The sequence below is a fragment of the Tympanuchus pallidicinctus genome, unplaced genomic scaffold (genome assembly GCF_026119805.1).
Source record: "Tympanuchus pallidicinctus isolate F22 unplaced genomic scaffold, pur_lepc_1.0 scaffold18, whole genome shotgun sequence".
NCBI classification, from domain to species: domain Eukaryota; kingdom Metazoa; phylum Chordata; class Aves; order Galliformes; family Phasianidae; genus Tympanuchus; species Tympanuchus pallidicinctus.
Genome location: NW_026294699.1, coordinates 13,127,634 through 13,146,675, shown reverse-complemented (window position 1 = coordinate 13,146,675; position 19,042 = coordinate 13,127,634). Strand labels below are relative to the sequence as shown.

At 42.6% G+C, this 19,042-nt stretch overlaps 1 protein-coding gene across 2 annotated transcripts in view; it reads right to left on the bottom strand.

Annotated features, from left to right (window-relative positions):
• Window positions 1–19,042, bottom strand: part of PRKAR1B (protein kinase cAMP-dependent type I regulatory subunit beta) — an 87,611-nt gene that overhangs the window by 13,653 nt on the left and 54,916 nt on the right. For both annotated transcript variants that reach the window (XM_052679885.1, XM_052679886.1), the window contains exons 7-9: window positions 17,048–17,206; window positions 9,569–9,629; window positions 5,037–5,158 (exon numbers count right to left, since the gene is read on the bottom strand). In XM_052679885.1, the coding sequence (XP_052535845.1) occupies window positions 5,037–5,158; window positions 9,569–9,629; window positions 17,048–17,206 (342 nt within the window). The remainder of the gene's footprint in view (window positions 1–5,036; window positions 5,159–9,568; window positions 9,630–17,047; window positions 17,207–19,042) is intronic.

Below are 19,042 nucleotides of genomic sequence, written 5' to 3'. Positions count from 1 at the left end.
TCAGCAGGGTTGGAAACGCTGATTTCACTTACAGGATGGTATCTCAAGCATGCTTTCAACAGTCACAATAACTCATGGTGGATCCTGCCCAGACTGGAGCCAGTTTGTGGCCCTGACTGGAAACATCAACAGCATACGACAACCAGCAGCCCCCCAGCAGGCACCACGCTGTTTTGAATGTGATCTGCACTATCCTTGGCTGGATCAATAATTACTATCAATTCATTCCACTAATTTCCATCAGTTGGGCAGCACTCTACTATTTTTGGAAGGATTTCTGTGCTGACAGTGAAAACTTTCCCTTATTTTCCAATTTTGCTGTTCCCATTCCCTAGTTTCAGTACCAATGGATACTTAATGTGATTTCCCATTAAGCTGTTGCTCACCTTCATGGAGTGTCATCAGGATTATTTCCACTGGTGTGGAAACAGAGGTGTGGGGTGGGTAACACTGCCTGCAGGCTGCTCTGACAGCCACAAGGACAGCAGGGAAGAACACCAGTTCCAAGCTGTGCACAGAGAAGGCTGGAATTACCCACTCTAACTTAATACCCATCTATAGTGAAAAAAAAAGTAAGTTTTGAAGTTTTTTTCCAATAAAATTTGTAATGTGAAACTGCTTGATACAATGGGTCCACTTCTCCTTGAACTTCCTCCTGCCAATTATCTTTTATTTTTAGATCTTTTATTTTTAGACTGCTGCATGTTATCACTGGGCAGCTCAACCAACAATTAATTGGAATTGTTTTGCTTCTCACGCAGTTTTATTCCTTTGCTTTAGGCAGCACTTGAACCAAACTGTCCTCAGAGGAGACGACAGCACAGACAGCACGTTAAGGACAAGCACAAGCTGGCACGGCAGGGCACTCTCACTGCACTTCTCCCCTCCCACACCTGCATACATTTGCATCTGTGTGTGCATTTTTCTCAAGCCACGTCAAACCTTATGAAGAATCAGGGCCATATGGCAGCAGCTCAGCAAGCAAACAGCACAGAGAGCACTCAGTATGCAACCAATACAGGAAGACTCCTCTAGCACAGTCAGTGAGCTTCACAGCAGTATACATGGTGCCCAGCAGTGACAAAAAGGTCCAAGTGAGGTGATGTGGGGAGGGGTGGGAGCTGGGAATCCCAGCAGGGCACTGCAGGGCTGCGATCCCATCAACTCTGGCTGCTGCTTAATGGGCTTTTCTTCAGGGTGCATTGCCACCAAGCCAAAGCTGAGTTGAAGTTACAGAACGGTGCACGATCCCAACCTCTGTTTTTAATTCTATTGCCACTACCTTGTTCAGTAACCTAGACAACAGCAAAAATCTCCTTCCAGTCCCACAGCACCACTAAAATGGCCTGAACTACTGTTCATACTGAACAGTGGCAAAGCACGAGCTGGGAACAAAAATCAGCCCCCATTCAAACAACATTTCATTTAAAGGGCCATAGCAGATCCTACGTCGTTTAACTTCGCAAAGCTCACACGCTTTTGCAAGCTGCCACTTTAAGACACTAGCTAAAAATATTTGCTTTATCTGAAGTCAGATGAATAAATCCTCCCTACTGTTGGGTACACAGTGTGGCAGTGTGCAATACAACTGCAAATTTATTTGTTAGGAACTGTACATCTGTTATGATTTACGCTTGCCAAAATATTATTCTTTATGGCAACAATTGTTTCACGGTGCTTAAAGTTTTTCACCTCTGTGCCAGGAATCTCATATGGGATAATTCCATGACCTTGGAATCCAACAGATACATTCCACATCTGTCTGGTCTGGGAAAGCCCGAGTTTGTTGTGTGAAAAGCATAGTGGGAAACTGAGACCTGGAAATATCTGAAAATACAAAACTGCAGGGCTGCTGCTTTTTTCTTTTCTTAATTACCAGTTTCAAGTGCAGTAAATCAATCTCACAAAAGCAGTTACTTTGCTTCCGTAAGCATCCATTCATTTCTCAGCCTATCTTCAAATGAAGGGACACGGTACAAACATTAAAAAAAAAAATCTACTGCTGGAAAAAATTGCAGCCTTGAAATACTTAAGCTAAATCTTGTTGAAGGCTGTGTCAAATGTAAATGAATAAAATACCCAACCTGCTGCAAGGAAGCAACGCACTGCTGCCTGCGAAGACAGAACGACAGACAAACTGTGGCAGTCCTTAAATCTCAGGGTAATATTCTTCTCATTAGATTTTTACCAGAAAATGACCACAGACAGCTTTGTGAGCAGTGAACTTACAAAGCCTGGTTTCCCATGGTTTTCCCCATGCACATTTTCTGTTATTCTAGTATTTTTGCTGAGCTCATGCTGCAGCCTTTCAATTCCATGCGCAGAGCCTGTCCTTCCAGCAGCCTGCACCCTGCCATGGTATGGAGGAAGATGCTGGACAGAAAGCCATGAAAAAAGGTTATTCTCAGAAAAAAACCAAAAGGAAAACAAAAAAGGGAACAGGTGAATCTGCATGACATCTACCTCTGTCCATAGTAACAAGGGTGATATTCCTGGTTTCAATCAGGAATTTTCCACTCAATCTGGAAGTGTCCCTTTCAAGAGGTGACCAGGTGCACTTCAGGCTGCAAATCCCGAGCGTGCCAGCTCCCCTGCTGGCAATGTCCTTCTGCAGGACCAGGAGATGGAAAAGACTGCATCCCACAGGAAGAGCAATTTATGGAGATGACGGAGAATGGTGCAAACAACTGAAAATCCACGCGCTGTCCTTGCTGTCTGCAAGAACCTTTTACAACAAGAGTCTCAATATTTGTGATGCTGGTGATCTCTCTGGCTTTACCAAAGACTTACAAATTGGTAACTGATATGCCTAAGGCTTTCTGCAAACAACCATGTTTTGTAATAACTCACTATCTTGCCCAAAAATTCTGTGGCAAAGTGCCTGCAAAGGAGGCTGCGTCCTGGTGATGCGTGCAATGGTTTCTGCATGCATGGCAGCCAAAAAACTGGCTGCATTTGTAGTGTTCTGGACTGTATAGCCACAGAAATCAATAAACATATGAAAGACCATAATGACTGTCAGGCATATTGTGACAACAAACCAGCTTTCAACCAATGTCTGCAGAAAAAAGCGCTCCCAGTGGCTCGTATCAAATCTCCTACAGATCAATCGAACACCAAAGATGCAAACTCCTGTGAAATCAGATTTAAAACACAAATCTTGGATTTTCTGTGAGAAGACACAAATACTTCTGCAGCACAAAAAATAGCTGATAACTGGACGTTCATTCTTTAATGCAGAACAGTACAGGCAACTTCCAGGCTAAGAAACTATGCAAGATTTACAGTGCATGGGTGAGGTGAGCAGATACTTTATGATTACATACTATGCAGTGCTAATACTTTCTTACCCATTCAAGTCTTTACAGCTGTTCCTTCATAGGGGGAAAATAAAGGCCTTCAATAATTCTTTAGCAAGCTGCCAATTTTCCATATGGAATTTGATGGCTAAGAAAATCAGGTTTTTCTAGTCTCATGCTCTTGCAAGGAATAACAAGATGCTCAGTAATACTTGCAGAAATAAAAATTCCACATTTCCAAAGAGGCACAACAGTTCTTCAATTCTTCTTATACAGTAAAGATCTTATTAATGAGACAAAAAACAACATCTAAGTAACAGTTAATCTGGTTTTATTCCCTCACTATTGATTTGAAGGCTCATCACATATTTAAAGTTCCTCAGTGTGTAACTGTGTGCTCTGCAGGTGTGGTTATTTGCACTGACAACTTTGTGAGCATCAGGAGATAAACTGTGTTCATAAATCAAATAAATATTTCGTCACCAGCATCCAACACTCAAGAGGGAAAAAAAGAATAGAATTTTAAGTGTCATATATTGATTATGAACTGAATTTTGGCTGCCTTGGGTAGAGGCACCTGTCCAAAAATTTATACTTAAGCAGCAAAGGAAAACCTGCTGGCCCCTGAACCATTTGGAATGGGTGCTGTGCAAACCCCTTCTCACCTGCGTGGCACAAGGTCTCTTTCCTCCAAACAATCATGTCACAGCACAGCATCTGATGGAACCCAAGATGTATTACGTGTACAAGCAATTGGATTCTAAGGCAACACCACGACATCAGCTTCATTACATCCACCTGACCCACGTTCTCCCACCAGAGGAATTCAGATAGCTACTACCCCTTGTACCCCCACTGCCTTATTGCTGGTCGTATAACACATGGCCTGAGCTGTGCACTTGAACTGTCACCACACAGCCACATGCCAGTCTATGGATTTGTGTAGGAGCACTCACAGCCAGCACTGAGAAATATGTCCCAAACTCCTATTTCAACTCATATACAATCATATCCTAATGCTGTCTTGTTATCCTTCTCTCAAATAAAGACTCTCAAATGCCTTTCTATAACTTGTTATATCACAGTGTTTAAGTATTTGTGTGAGATACAGAGGACCCAAATATTTATACCAGAGAGGAGGAGAAATCCCATCAGCATCTGTTTGCAGAAGTGAGATGGTGCAACTGAAGTGTCAGATATACTCCCAAAAAGATGTCAGTATTTTCAGCTGCCTGACAGATCTGTCTGCTTATGTGAGAGTAAACAAGAAAATGGCTCCACCATTTGGACTGAGTTTAAGGCAAAATGAAGAACAAATGATCCATTTTCAGATCAGGTCTCCTGTTCCAGTCTACAGATGTTTGCTGCAATTTCCCTTGTAAGTCCCTCTGGGAACAAAGATCAACACACCGTGTGGCTGGCCAGCCTTGTAAAATACGGACAGTTTGGAACAATCTAAAAAATGAAGTAGAAAAGGAACCTTCAAATGGTAAAGACAGAAGACACACCTCAAAATTCCTCCATGCCTTCACTTCCCTGGAAATCAAGGACTGTCCTGCGATATTTCCACAGAAACGGTGTCTGAATTCATGTGAATTTTGAGTCATTCTCCTGGTCTATGTGGAGTTAGTTCGGATTTATGCTGGAGCAAGAGATTAAACTGAAACCAAATGCCTTTCATACAAAGTCTTGATCTTTACCAGGAAAAGACACAGCTGATCAGGGTGCCAAACTTACCTCCGTAATAATGAAAAAGTCATCACCAGGCTCTCCCTGCACAACAATTTTTTCCCCGTCTTCAAACTGGACAGGTTCCAGCGCATCAGCCACTGTCAGCCGCTCCCATTTATCCAGGGACTCTAAAATATTGAAGATCATAAAACTTTATTATAAAAAGATTCTAACTTTGGCAGAAGATTCATATATAAACTGACAGCCCCGATATGCCTGGTTCTGTTATAGAAGAAACATTTCTTTCATCCAGGCACTTTGCACGAACCTCAAGTTGGGAAACATGAATACATTTATTCATTGTGCCTTAGACTTTAGTAATCGCTCAGATAAGAATCTTGAAAGTTGGACAGGAATAGTTGGCTGCAGTTCCCTAGGTCTGCGATCAGCTCTGCTGCCTCGATGCTCAGGAGCAGCCCAGCTGTTCTGAAAGACTGAGATCCTCTCCTGCCACATCCCACCCCAGATGCCAGAACAAGTCCTGGTGTCTTTGCAGCAGCGTTGCTCTCAGATGGTTAACAATGGCCTTCTGAATAAGCACTGCAAAGGTGCTGATCCAAAAGATGAGATCAGGAGCTCCTGGAGCCAACACGAGTCCCTGTTAGCATGCGTGGCAGTGGGGCTCAGTCTGCTTCAGTAAAGCTGCACCTCTGTTTCATTTGCAATTTTGGCCATTGGGACTGCACACAAAAGCGTAAGAACTGTTTTTCTTTTCCTTCTGCCGCTCAGAGGAAAAAAAAGCTATAAAACTTCAAAGTAAACTTCAATAAGAAATTATTAACAGTCTGTTTTATGAGTAAAGGAACTCACAAAGCCTGGCTCCTGTGGCTTTGTGTCCTTATCGCTTACCTGCAGCTGCCACCATTCCCTCTGATACCTGCATGGCAAAAAAGTCTGCAGAGCGGCCAGCCCTGGGCTGCTGGCTTCCTCCCAGTGCCTTTCCTAGGGACAAATTCTATCTGTCCTGCCTTTAGGAAGATAAGGGACGGTAATCTGTGTCTCTTTCTTTTGCCTCTTTGCATGAGAATTCAAGAGAATTAATTGTGTTTGAACTTTTACCTTTTTTAATCAGATTTGAGTGGGAAAAGCAACAGGATTAGAAGTTATTAAAAGGAAAGGATAACACAACGATATAACGCTCATAGCTTTCAAAAGCTGAGCTAAAATTCATGTACTAGAGCTCTACTGATTCTTCCTTAATTCATTAGGAATTACTGGACGATTTTAAGTGGCTTCTATGGCTTCTGACAACAAGACCAGACTTGGGTTGCTTGCTCAGACTCTGGCTTTTGCAGTTAGTTCAATACACTGCTCAGAAGCATTGTGGGAATGTGAAAGAGTTATTCTCTAAAATCCAAACAGCCCTTTGGCTGAGCCCAAAGAGTGCACAGAGTCTGACAAGACCAAATGGGTGATCAGTGCACGAAAGGTAAGCTTTGAGCTGCTTGACAAAAACACAACTTAATGCTTCTGTGCATTTTCTGTTGCAACTTGAGAAGTAATTACTCCTAATATGTTTCCCTCCTATAATCACTAATGGACTGTCCTGGTATATTTGTGGCCTTTCGTGTAGAACCATCAGTATCAAAGTCCAAGCTCATACCATCAGTGCCCCATTCAAACAGTGCTCTGTTTGACTAAAAATGAGCATAAAACTCTTTCATGCAGAGTAGAGTGGGCTTTTTCTTTCTTTTTTTTTTTTTCTTTTTTAAAGAAAGAGCTCAGTAATTAAGAATGAAAAGAAAGAATCTCTTTAAACTTCTTCAGTTGCCTTTATGAAAAATTCAAAGCTAATTCCAGCTCTAGTCATGAAGTGTCTCTCTTTTGTCTTATAGGAATTATGCCACTACAAATCCACTGGTTAATGGCTCTTGCAAGCAGAGTACCATACAGAACTTTGTACACGACAGAGCTTAACATTTGAGTTGCAGAGTTAAATTCAAACAACAAATAAGTAGACCAATCTTTTCAATTTCTAAACTGTACATTCAAATTCATTATTGTACATTTAATTAAAGGCCAGGGAAAAATTTTAAATTGATTAGTTTCAACATACCTTCTTAGACAGGCAGCTACCAATAACCTAAAAAGTCCTTAGGATTAAAAAAAAAAAAGTAGGTTGCTTCAAAAGTAATGCCTCCTATTTATTTTTATGGAAACTACTACAGCCACAAAGAGCACAGTAACACTACTTGACAGGGCAAATTCTAAGCTACCAAGCACTGCTTTTCAACACGGTCATCACCATTAGCTGTGCGTTTTCACCAGTGATGAACAAGAGCCTGTTTGTCTTTTCACCCCTTTCCTACCCCAAAAGACAGTGCACATCACTTCACCCACTGAGGGTTGCATCATCACCTTTTTCTGTGATAAGGAATTCATGTGCTGCCACTCCACAGGCTGCCATTTTGACTCTGACTCATAGTGGTGACACTACAACTCATCATCACTAATGATGCTACCCAGGAAACTGTCACCTCCGGCCCTGTATTGGTTTAATAGGTCCTGACAGATTTGCATGTGGTGTTCATTCTGTTCCTTCTGTGGGAAACACCTGCTTTTCCAATGTTCTACCAGCATTTCTGACAGTGCCAATACTCAGCTCCATACACAGTTCCCTGATCGTAATCTCCTGATTTGTGCAGAGGAGCTGATCAAAGCCCGCTTCATTTCGTGGTGGGACAGCTGTGCACGGCCACCCAGAAGATGGCTTTTCTTTCACACTGCTGTCACCGCTGCTGAAATGCACCACTCGGCCCTCACTGTGCTCACGTCCACTGTTCTGTCTCCAGAAACGTTCAGCAAGTGTTGATGAATGTCAGTGGGGCCATTTTTTCTGCACAGAGGAATTCAGTGACACACCTTTGCTACATACTCACTTCCATGCCAGACGCCATCCTGTCAGACTGTCCCTCTGCTGCCATCTGTCACGTGGTCACAAAATGTAATGGGATATTGGTGGGAAGGTTCAGCCTCTGCTGCCATCCCAGCGACATCTGCCTCTGATGTCATGAGCCAACATAACAAAACAGGAGGCATTACTTTCAGAGCAGCCCTCACGCAAATCTATGCCCTTACAATTACAGAGGTAATTACAGACACAGGCAGGCCTTGTAAAGAAATCACCAAGTTCTGACCAATTAAAGCACGAGGTGATGCTGACTTCCTTCCACTTTGAGATGTCTAAAATACTTTTGTTTTCCAGCTGCCATCTACTCTTCACACGCATGAAATAAACCCTTCAACGTCTCACCTAAATTCTCTTTCTTCCTGAAATGATTTGTTATTTTGTCTGGTCTTTTCTGTACTTAAAAAAGCTTCAAGTCTTGAAGTCCTCACTCATTTCTTACTGAGTTTGAAAAACCATTCTACAGAGCAGGATATAACTATCTTGCAAACCATGTGATTGAGGAAGTGCATCTCTGCGTAACTGTTCTACTCTGGAATCGGTTTGAGATGTCTCAAATTGTAATTGCTTTCTATTAGTACAGGTGCAGAGATCCTTTTTTCTCTAAATACTCACCACAATTAAGTATAACTAACACTTTTGATACAGAAAGTTTAAAATTAAGCATAAAAGAAGGCACTTAAATGATGTAAACTTCATTAATAAGTATGCTATATAGTTGGCTTACTTTAAGCAGAGAAACATAGTTGAATATTGCAGGCACCTCTCCAAAGTTCAAGTCTATTCTCATGAAGACTCTCATATTTCAGGTGCATAAGCTCAAATCACAGAGGAATATCTTAAGCATGAAACAGAAAGTGCTTAAATAGGAAGACAAATACTTTTATTATGTAGGAAATAAATCCTCAACCGTTTTTTTCAAAATAGCCCTAGTAGAAGCATGACGTTTCCCATACAGAACCAACATTTCATTGTACTGACTAACACCATCCTCCTTATTAGAAGTTTCTGCTCTGCTAATGGTGATTGATTGGCCCGGCATTACAGGTTTGTTGTTTTTCCTACTGAAGGCCATCAAGAACATGTCTGAATTTCGTGGCTATCACATTAATCAAAGGGAAACAAAATCCAAGGACAAGAAGCTAAACAGATGTTTTAAGAATGTGAGACAGAGGCTGTAAAAGACACAGAAGAAAAAATTCAGCCCATTTTGATTTGTGAGGTTAGTTTGCTTAGTGCACATAAATATAGGATTCCTGCAGGAAAAAGCTTCTCACCTGCCACCTGGAAGGATGTAACTGACTTTATGACAAATTCGTCACTCTGTTCTGTTTTCTCTTCTATCCACATGCAGTTACTGCAGCAGCAGCTACTGAAAGGTTACTGGTGCATGTCTGTTCACATATTTAAGGAAAGATTTGCCTTTCAAAGAAATGTGCACTGCTTATTAAAGAATGAGAAAAACAACTCCTAAAAAGGGCTCTTTACACTTTCATTCCTTAGGAAACAGTGCAGCTGTGAGATCTCCTGTTTGACCACCACTGCTTTCATCATGCCATCAAAGACCAAAATTCACTCAGCCAGCATGTACAACAGAGGAACGAACATGCAAGTCCAAAGGGCAACTGACCCAAAATGGAGACCTTGCTCAGGAATTCTTCATACATCTTCCGCTTCCTCAGTGTGCTGCCCTGTTATTAAAGGAGAGAGAAAGAGAAGGCAGGGCATTACACAAAGTATTTTTGTGATTTCTTCCTACGGCTGCTTTTTTTTTCCCTTCTCCTTCCAAATCTTAAGCATAGCCAGTAAAAACAGCCAAAGGCAAATGTTTCCCCATAAAATGTCTGGGCAAGTTGTGTTCCTGATAAGCAAAGACAGAAGGAATCAAATTCAGCCCTGGTGTAATTTCACTGACTTCACTGACTTCCCTGGTGTTACTGGACACCAAGGATGAATTGTGTCCATTACTGCAGGCACACATCTAGCTTCATCAATTAACTCCTTAGCTAATTCAATATATATCTTGTTACCAGTGAGGCCCTACAAGAAGGGAGGTTACAATGATAAAGTGCATAAAAGTGCCCCCCTCATGGATCCCATCTTCTCAGGTTAGAAACTCTCTAATGCCAGGAGTGTTTGTGTGCCAGCCTGTGTTTGCACCCTGCACAGTGCTGTATGTATTGCTCCTGCTGAGCAACCTCATCATGTTACCATTTTAACACAATGTGGATGTTCTGGAGCAGAGAATCCACCAACATATGCACAGTCAGCAGCACAGTCATTTCCAATTCGGATTTTTTGTGTGATAAATTACCAGGAAAAAACTTACATGAACTTTGATCACCACGGAGGAGCCATTCCAGAAAGTGTTTTTGTCACACACTGTTACGAATATATACAACGCAACATGACCAATACAAAAATTACTAATAAGCTAAAGCTCCTGCAGTGACAGCAGTGACTTGGAAGTAGCAAAGAGGAATTCCTTCCACTGTGCTGTTCCTGTACACGACAGCCCATGTCGTTTCTCACTGGACAGACTGTGGTGGATGTCAGAGGCTGCCTGGTGCCTATGAGCCAGACCTACAGAACAGGAGTAGAGCAGCGTGGAGGTGGCAATGCTCATCTCCTGAAGAAAGGGAAATGAAGATGGCGTTTATTCTCAGGCCAGAAAGAAGAGAGAAGCAAATGTCAGTGTCTGTATTCTCTCTTCCTACAAGTGCTGCTCAGGTGGGGCCTGATCCAACAACCCCAAATCACAGGCAATTCTTCCACCAAAGCACCGGGCCGCAGCTTCAGCTCCTAACAGGAGCACCAGCAGAAGCTGCCGGCTGCCCTCCAACATTACCCTCCTCTCCCAGGCTACCTCTGCTCTGGAATTACCCCAGCAGCAGCAGAAGCCCCTCCGGGGTCTCTGAACCAGCAGCACCAGCTCCCAGTGTCCCCCCTCTACGTCCCCCCATAATTTCTGAGCCCGGTGATGACAGCTCCCCTCCCGGAGATAGCATCAGTAACCCCGGTCTGACCTCTCTGTCTGACAAACCTGGTTCTCAACCTCGGAGGCCCCTGGAGCATTTGAAGTGCCAAAAAGAAAAAAATGAACTTCAAACGGAGGAGGCTCTGCAAACCACGCCAAATCCTGACAGCTCACTGCGAGACAAAGAACGGAAAGCTGGACTCTGCTTTCCTCCCTGCAATCGAGTGGAAACTAGACCGGCAAAATTGACAGCTGTGGAAAACCAGATTGGTGGTTTAGTGTGATGGGCCAGGGCAGCCAGGGACAGATGGGGAAAATGCTTTTAAAATGACTGTGGACACAGATGAATTTTAAGAAGCAGTAATCAGTGGCCATAAGTCCCGCCTGACCACAGCTTGGAGTATTTAGGGATGCAGACAAGACCCAGGAAAGTGGGAATTGCTGGCATCCTGGCAGGGCTGGGCAGTGAGAGCCCATCACTGTGGGACCATGGGGTGTGAGATGTTGGCTAAACTAAGCCAGTGCAGCGACACAGAACTCACTCTGAAGACAACTGGGAAAGGGAACTAATTAATTGAATGTGCTACTATTTGTATTGTGATAGCATCGAGAACCTCAGCTACAACTGGGACTGCTCTTAATGTGTAACTGGTTCCCAGACAACACAGCTGGATCCCCACTCCTCCTCCAGTAGGCAGAAGTCTGGCTCACCTTCATGCACTCACCAGGGCCAGGACACTGCTTTGTTTTCACTGAAGTGCATTTTCCTGCTCAAGCTCTCATAAACACAAAGAGGGGAAGAGATCAGGGGAGACTACTCTAATATAAGCTAAAAAAAAGAAACAGCAGTAGAAATCTTACAAGCAACAAAGCACGTGCTTATTTCCATAAGTATTAATCGTCCTTCCTTCCCATGAATCAGAAAAACAGAACGCGTTCACTGCCTACTTTCCCACCTTCACTGATCAGCCTAATATTCCCCTCTTATCCCTGGCCATACATGCAGTGTCACTTCTCACTCACAATTTCCTTTTTATACTTGCTTTGTTTGGTCTAACTACTCATGAGTATGAACTCCATCATACTCCATCATCCACTCCTTCTCCTACCTCCAAGTAGTTTCTGCAGAAGTGTCAACCAGCACTCTCATTGGATATGTACTAAATTTGATCGTATGCAGTAGTTTCACAATGTTCCAGAAGCAGACAGCAATGGTATCTGCAAACTGGGAGACAGCAGGTGAGATGTGGTTTGCAACATCATCCTGCAATAAGAAGATGGCCAAGGCTACCTTGGTTTGTGCACTCCAAGACATTATTCAGGAGTGAAGTCTTACCTCCATGGCTCTGATGTGACTTTGCTGGTTTGCCACATCCTGCCTGAGCACCTCCTCTGCAGAGAAGTGCTGCAAAGCTGAACCAAGCCTGAAGAACTGCTAAAACCCTTGGGGAGAGCTAAAATGGAAAGAGCTAAACAACTTCAGCCTGCGTAGCTCAGCACAGCACCAAGATCGTAGGTTCGTTATACTCATAACTAGCATGCATGCTTGTAAAGGTTTTAAGCAGACAGCACCTACACATATTTTAGATAAGATAATTTAGTCAGCATAATTTGACATAACTCAAAGTAATAGGAGAAAATTACAAAAATCTACTTTAAGATGAATATCAAAGAGGTTTTCACAACTTAAGATTTATTCTCTTTCAGAAAAGATCCCCAAGAGAAGCAAAAATCTTACTGACTGAGCCAGGTAACAACAGTAATGTACACGAACAATTCTGTTCTGGCAGGGTTTTTGATGGCATGTTCTAGAAAGCCTTTATTACTTCAGCTTTTTCTCACCTATTAATATCTTCGTATTTCAATAGTCACTGCTTCTCCTCTCCCCACTTTCCTTTGTTCTGCTTCCCCCCAGTTCAGAGCTGACTTGAACGAGCTTTCCTTAAAGCAGTGGTTCTCACTGTAAAGAGCTGCTAATGTTCTAAGCTGCAGTGCTGCTCCCTGAAACAGTCTCAAGGAGAAACAAGTCACTTGTGTTTGCCAATTCCAACCAGGGAAGTGTTCAAAGACATTTGAGGACCACTTAAAAATACACAGGCTATAAAAAATGAATGCTGCAGAGATTACAACACATCGTGTTGAATAGGACTGATGCATCTATTTTCCAGCTGTCTCTTCTTCATTTCCGCTGGTTTCTTTTTCCATGTTCCTCCCCATTTCTCTAGTCAGGTCTCTGCTCTCCTTCCCCTCTGCTTGCCTCTTTGCAAGCACTCCGCTTGCAGTCTCCACCACTCGCAGTGCCTTCTCTTATGCTCCCTTTCTTTGACACTGCAGACAGGTTGGCAGGAGTTGACTGGGTCCTTCCTAGAAATCCCCACCTTCAATAAGAAGCCCAACAAATGGCTACCGAAAAGCAAAGCGTGGCTCAAGTTTCAAATAAAAAAGCTATGCTGGCAGGTATGCAGCTGGCAGGAAGCACTGGAATGGCCTTCTGGGCTGCTCCAGCCCTGGTTAATCCCTGGGTAAACCTGATATTGAACGATGCTTAGGGTGTACATTCTTGCAGGAGCCTGAAAAAAAGTCAACAAAACAATGCAATGCTGGCCCTGAAAACAGAATACCCCACAAGACCTTGGCTGCATGGATGTTAAAGAGAGAGTAGGCTTCATGTTTGCTTTATGTTTTGGCAAGCATGCAATCTACATTTTATGGAAATGCTAAGTCCTCCTGACTTGATTTTATCTCAGTGGAAAAAGGCACTTGCTAAAGAACGTGTACTCAGATTCAAAGCTTTGAAGAGATGGCAAAACAAAGCCAAAATACCATTAAAAAAATGCGACACAAAATTAGGAACTGTCTAACATTTCCTTGTCACTGCTTATATCCCAGTATTATAGCTCATTTTCCATGAGCAAAATCTGCCAAACAAGTAAAAAGTACTGCATGCAATGCAATTTCACTCTCAGAGCCAGGTAACTTGGAGCATGGGAACCATAGGAGAGTTAAATCATCCTGAACCAGGCCCTCTTGCAGAAGAAATTACAAGAAATTAATACTTCAAATTTCCTCAGTCTGGGAACTGAATTGTCTGGGGGATCAATCTGATGTAGGGATACAGACATTTGCTTCTCTGGTATTTGTGGTATTTGCCATATTTAGAATACAAATATTGTACTACCCTGGGATGTTCCCCACTCTGTGATGCTCTTGAATCCCAATAGCAAAGAAGAAAGCAGCAACGCTTTAGCAACTGAATTAGATAAGAATCCTAAGGCAAAAAATTCCTTTGCATCTCTCCCAGAAGAATGTAAATAAATACAGAACACATACACACAGTTGTGTTTGTGGATGAGCAGACAGAGAACGTGTGGGTAAAAAACTGCAACAGTGTGAAAAGCATGCAGCTTAGCACAGATACTTTTATGTAACAAATGGGACACACAGACGTGCAGAAATCCGTGAGAGCACTGAGGGGGGAACACGCTGAAGTGGTTTTTGTAATCCATGTGATACAATGAATTTCATGCTGTAACACTTCGCGAAGGACTGCAGTGAAAGTCAAGCAGTTTCTCTGCAAATCCTAACAAAAAGAATGATCCCAGCATTTACAACCATCACAGCTGCTAAAACAAACTTGAATGTGACCCTTAAGCTATCAGGGTACTTGGGCTGAGGCAATGAAATATAAAGAAAAACATCTATTTTGAAGAGCTTCTTTTGGGACAGTCTCAAGTAATAAATGGCTGACAAAGGCAACTAAAAGCCAGCAGGAGCTTTTTGCATCAGGCTTTGTCCACCCAAAAAGATGGGAAACCAAAACTCCCAAACCTCCTGTCACACGTTTTATTTATCCCACAGAGCAGTCAGTATGGATGACACAGGTAAGTGGGGAAAATGGCAGTGAGCAGAAACACAGACCAGAACTGACTGCGTGTGAAGCAAAGAACCAAAGCAGAGCCTGCAAGGAGAAATGAGGCACGGAGTCAACGTCTCATGACAGGATAAAATCTTTTTGGCAAGGGCAGACCTGAAGGCATGATTCACAAATAAATATTTACAACTTGAATAAAACTTCAATGCCAGCTTGAGAAAAATGGGACTGGTCACGGCCAGGAAGGAATGCAGACAAAAGGAAAAAGCATCACGGGTCAGGGAGGGATTTTATCTGACTACAGAAAAGAAAAAAATAAACCACCATCTTTGGACGAAAGTATTTGCAAACAGGAAATAAATTCAAAAAATGCTGTTCCCTCTCAGTTTTCAAATCATTGTAAATGATATATTTCAAAAGTTGTCCTAAGCGTTGCTGCTCCTCATTTAAAATCAGAAGCACTTCTACATCTAAAATATCCAGCAGCTTTCTAGAAACACGAGGTTAGAGGCTAAATGGCAGGAAATCGTGTTTCTGGGACTTGAAAGGCACCAACTGCTGCCTCTTAAAACCAACTACAGCAAAACCAGCCAAGTAATGGCGGAGTCAGCCTCAAGTATGAAATACAACCACTGAAACATGATGTAATTAATTCTTGGGCTCGAGGAAATGTGCAGAGAGACACTGTAACCTGCCCTCACATGAATGCACGGAGACAGGTGTCTCATTTCACCTACAGCCAAGGAATTATCCACGTACAAAGAAATGAAAAGATGACAGAATCCATGTAGTATGGATAAGGAAATTGCATCTGAAGTGGACAGCACGAAAAACAGGGCACCTGCAATACCTGCAGCAATTAATTCACCTCGCTGCCTGAAATATTTCATATCTAAGTACTGGGAAAATTACAATTATGATGTTTGAGCGTTGAATGTAATTGAATTTTAAATGGTCCCAGCTGTGAGGGAAATACAGAAGTATCTTGCAGAAAAGTCTCAGTTACTGCTGCCTGCTTCTCTCCATTGGGAAGCATTGAAGAATTTCACCCTGCATAACAACACAAGAGAGGATCGTGTGTTTGTCACCACTATTCCTGTACCTTGTCCTGCACCTACCAAGATGACACCTGGGCATGGAGTGTACCTCCATCAGCTGAATTCTGGATGTCAGTGCGATGTTCATTAATGTGACAGAGAGTTCAGATAATGGAATACGGAGAGAAAACAGTAATGCTTCATAGAGACATCCAACAGTCACTACAGGTATAAACAGAGATCACTCTTACACTCCATTTCTTAAGAACTAATCATTCAACTGTAAAATCCACTCAATCCTTTTGCTGATTTTTCAGTTACCTGCGACATCCACTGGAAATAAATACAATCTCAAAATGCACAATCCTTTATTATGCTGAGACCATAATTTAATTTCCTTCCATAATGAAATAATGCATCTTTTAGGGACAAATTCGATAGAGAAAGAAGTAAGATTTAAGAAGAGCTGTCTGTTAATTATCAAAAGAAAAGAGGAGCATTTTATGGGGAAGGAAACAATACGCACTTTGAGATCAGAAACAAACACCACCCGAAAAAGTTATGATGTTGCTAAAGTAAATCATCAGAATTTCCATTTTAAACTCACAACTCAAGAACTGGCAGCAAATCCATAAGCTAGCACATAGCCCAGGTGCCCAGAAGGTCTTCTGAGCTTTGCTGCGGAGACCAAGGAGTTTGAAAGGAGCAGAGCCATGAGCCCTCAGCACAGATTGCAGCTTCACATCCTGTGATGTATGCAGCTGTCTGCTGGCCAACCAGACAGAGGGTAGAGTCTACATGAGGCTTTATTTTACAATTTCCCTAGCATTGTCTGCCTAGAATAGTTTATAAAGCAAACTGGAAGACCTCATAGGCAAGGTGTAGTGATGAAAGATATTTTGAGGTACATGAGGAGACTTGCATTAGCTTAGGTGGGTATCAGAGGCTTCTTGAAGCTTTCACAGCTGTCTGCAGCTATTCATGTATAGCAGTTATATATATTATTCACTTGCATTTCTGAGTCAGCATCTTTGTGCTGAATGTTGTCACCTTTTACTTCACTTAATTTAGTTACTTAATGTTTTTGTGATGTCCTTTCTTTTATTTAGGAACAGAGACCGCAGAGCTTTCTATAATCAGTGCAATCTGAACAGAGTAGCACTGGCACTACAGAAGAAAGCAAAAATATCAGTTCCACAAACAAGTCATTCTCCACAAACTCACCATTAAGATGCGCCTGTAGCTGTCCCTGTCGATGCCCCACAGCTTGAGATCTGTCTTGGCCTTGACTGTGGCAGCCCTGGGCGTTCCATAGATCAGTGCCAGCTCCCCAAAGCTGCCTCCTTCTCCAATGCTGGTGACCCACTCTCCATTGACATAAACCTGTCACAGCAGAACACAAAATGAGAAGCAAAATGAGACCAGGGTCTTAGACGCCATTCCCTCCTCCTGCCCATTACCTATCAAGTTATTAGCAATTTCCTTTCTAATAGTCAGTGCTGTGGGCACTGAAAGAAAACCAGAGCAGAACACTTTCCTCAGTCAGTCAAAAAGAGGGCAACCACCTGCTTTGTGGACAGAATTTCAAGTCATCTTGCTTCAGCACAATGACTGTATGTTCTCTCCACTGCTCCAGCTCCCATGGTTAACTGGCACCAGGCTGCTCCTCTTGTGTTCAAGGCTCAGAGAGTCAACAAGTAGAACTGTCACAACTTTGGCTTTGGGAAGCACCATGGCCATGAAATGAAAAACACTGAAAAAAGGGTGTCTTCTTTGGAAAAGAAACTCTTTTTGCCCCCTAAGCTTAGTGCCTCCAACATATAAATGTATCAGAATCTCCTCCCTTAGCAAGGAGTACCAAGTGCATTGGATTTGGGTAGCTTCCCAAATCCTCCACAGAATTACCCTTCCATACCTCAGGAATCAGAACACACGAAGCAGTAATTCACCCAAAGGCTGCTTAGGCAATATGTCTTCTTGAAATACAGTATGGGTCGATACCACTATAATTTGATACATATAATTGGAGAAGCCCTACACCTGGGTGCTATGTAAAATCTTCAGTGCAGAAAAGAGGACTTAGGAAGGTGTTTTACACAGAGCTCCATTTGCCATTGATGATACAGACCATGAGACATAACGTGCATTCTAAGGCTGGTATGGGTTGTGTATTCTGCAGCTTGCTTGAAGCCTTGCTGCTATAAACCTCCACATTAAGCCCTCTTCATCCTACTCATGTGTCAGTGAGGTCAGAGGGTAGGAAAGGCTGTGTGCACTTATCCAGTGTAGAGTATGTCCCAGTCTGTTACAGACCAGTAACAACAGAAATCAACTGGAATGAATTCAATTCCTATGGAAACTTTGTGAAGAAAAACACTGTGAAGAAAATATGCAGGTATTCTTGGCTTCAGCAGGAAATCATGGGAAAGCAAAAGACCATAGCATATTATCAATTACTGGTAACAGATGAGCAGTTTTAAAAAATATATGAATTAGAGCCACTCTCAAGCTAGGCATGAGAAAAGGTGGTGAGCAAAATAAATGAACTGGGGTCAAAACTCAATGAATTGTCAGTATTAATTTTACTTCTACTTTCATTTTATGATGAAAAGGCATATTATAGACTACAGCTGGAATCAATCCCAATTTATCTTCCCGATGCCCAATTAAGATCTGATCCAGCCCCTCCTGAGGTCAGTGAGAACCTGGCTGAGTAGGAGCTAAATGAGGCCATGGAGCAGTTCAGCTCATCAAGAGACCTCTTGGCAGCCAGCTGAAAAGGGACACCATTAGCATCCCTGCTGAACTCAGGGCACTGCTGCAGCTCTTTGTGCTCCTGGAGCATCTGAGGATCAAGGGGTTGATATAAAGGGTAAAAATAATCCAGAACAGGCAGGTGGTAGCAGGCTGCCAAGAACGAAGCCAAGCTGCAAAAACGTGTTTGCGCTTCTTTTCCTTGCCACCACAGAAGTGGCACACAGGAGAATCTCAGCATCATCTCCTCTCAAACCTTCACACTCACTGCAGAAAAAATCTTACAGAACTTACTTCTGATTCTTCTCAATCCACCCATGGCAAACCTGGCCACACGTGTGAATGCAGGGACATGCTCTTATATTGAGAGGTACTTCACCAGATGGACCTGGGTTTGCTACAGCAAATTCATGTCCTCACTGAAAATTTCAGGGTCAGTAAGGACAGTCCAATAGACTTGAATAA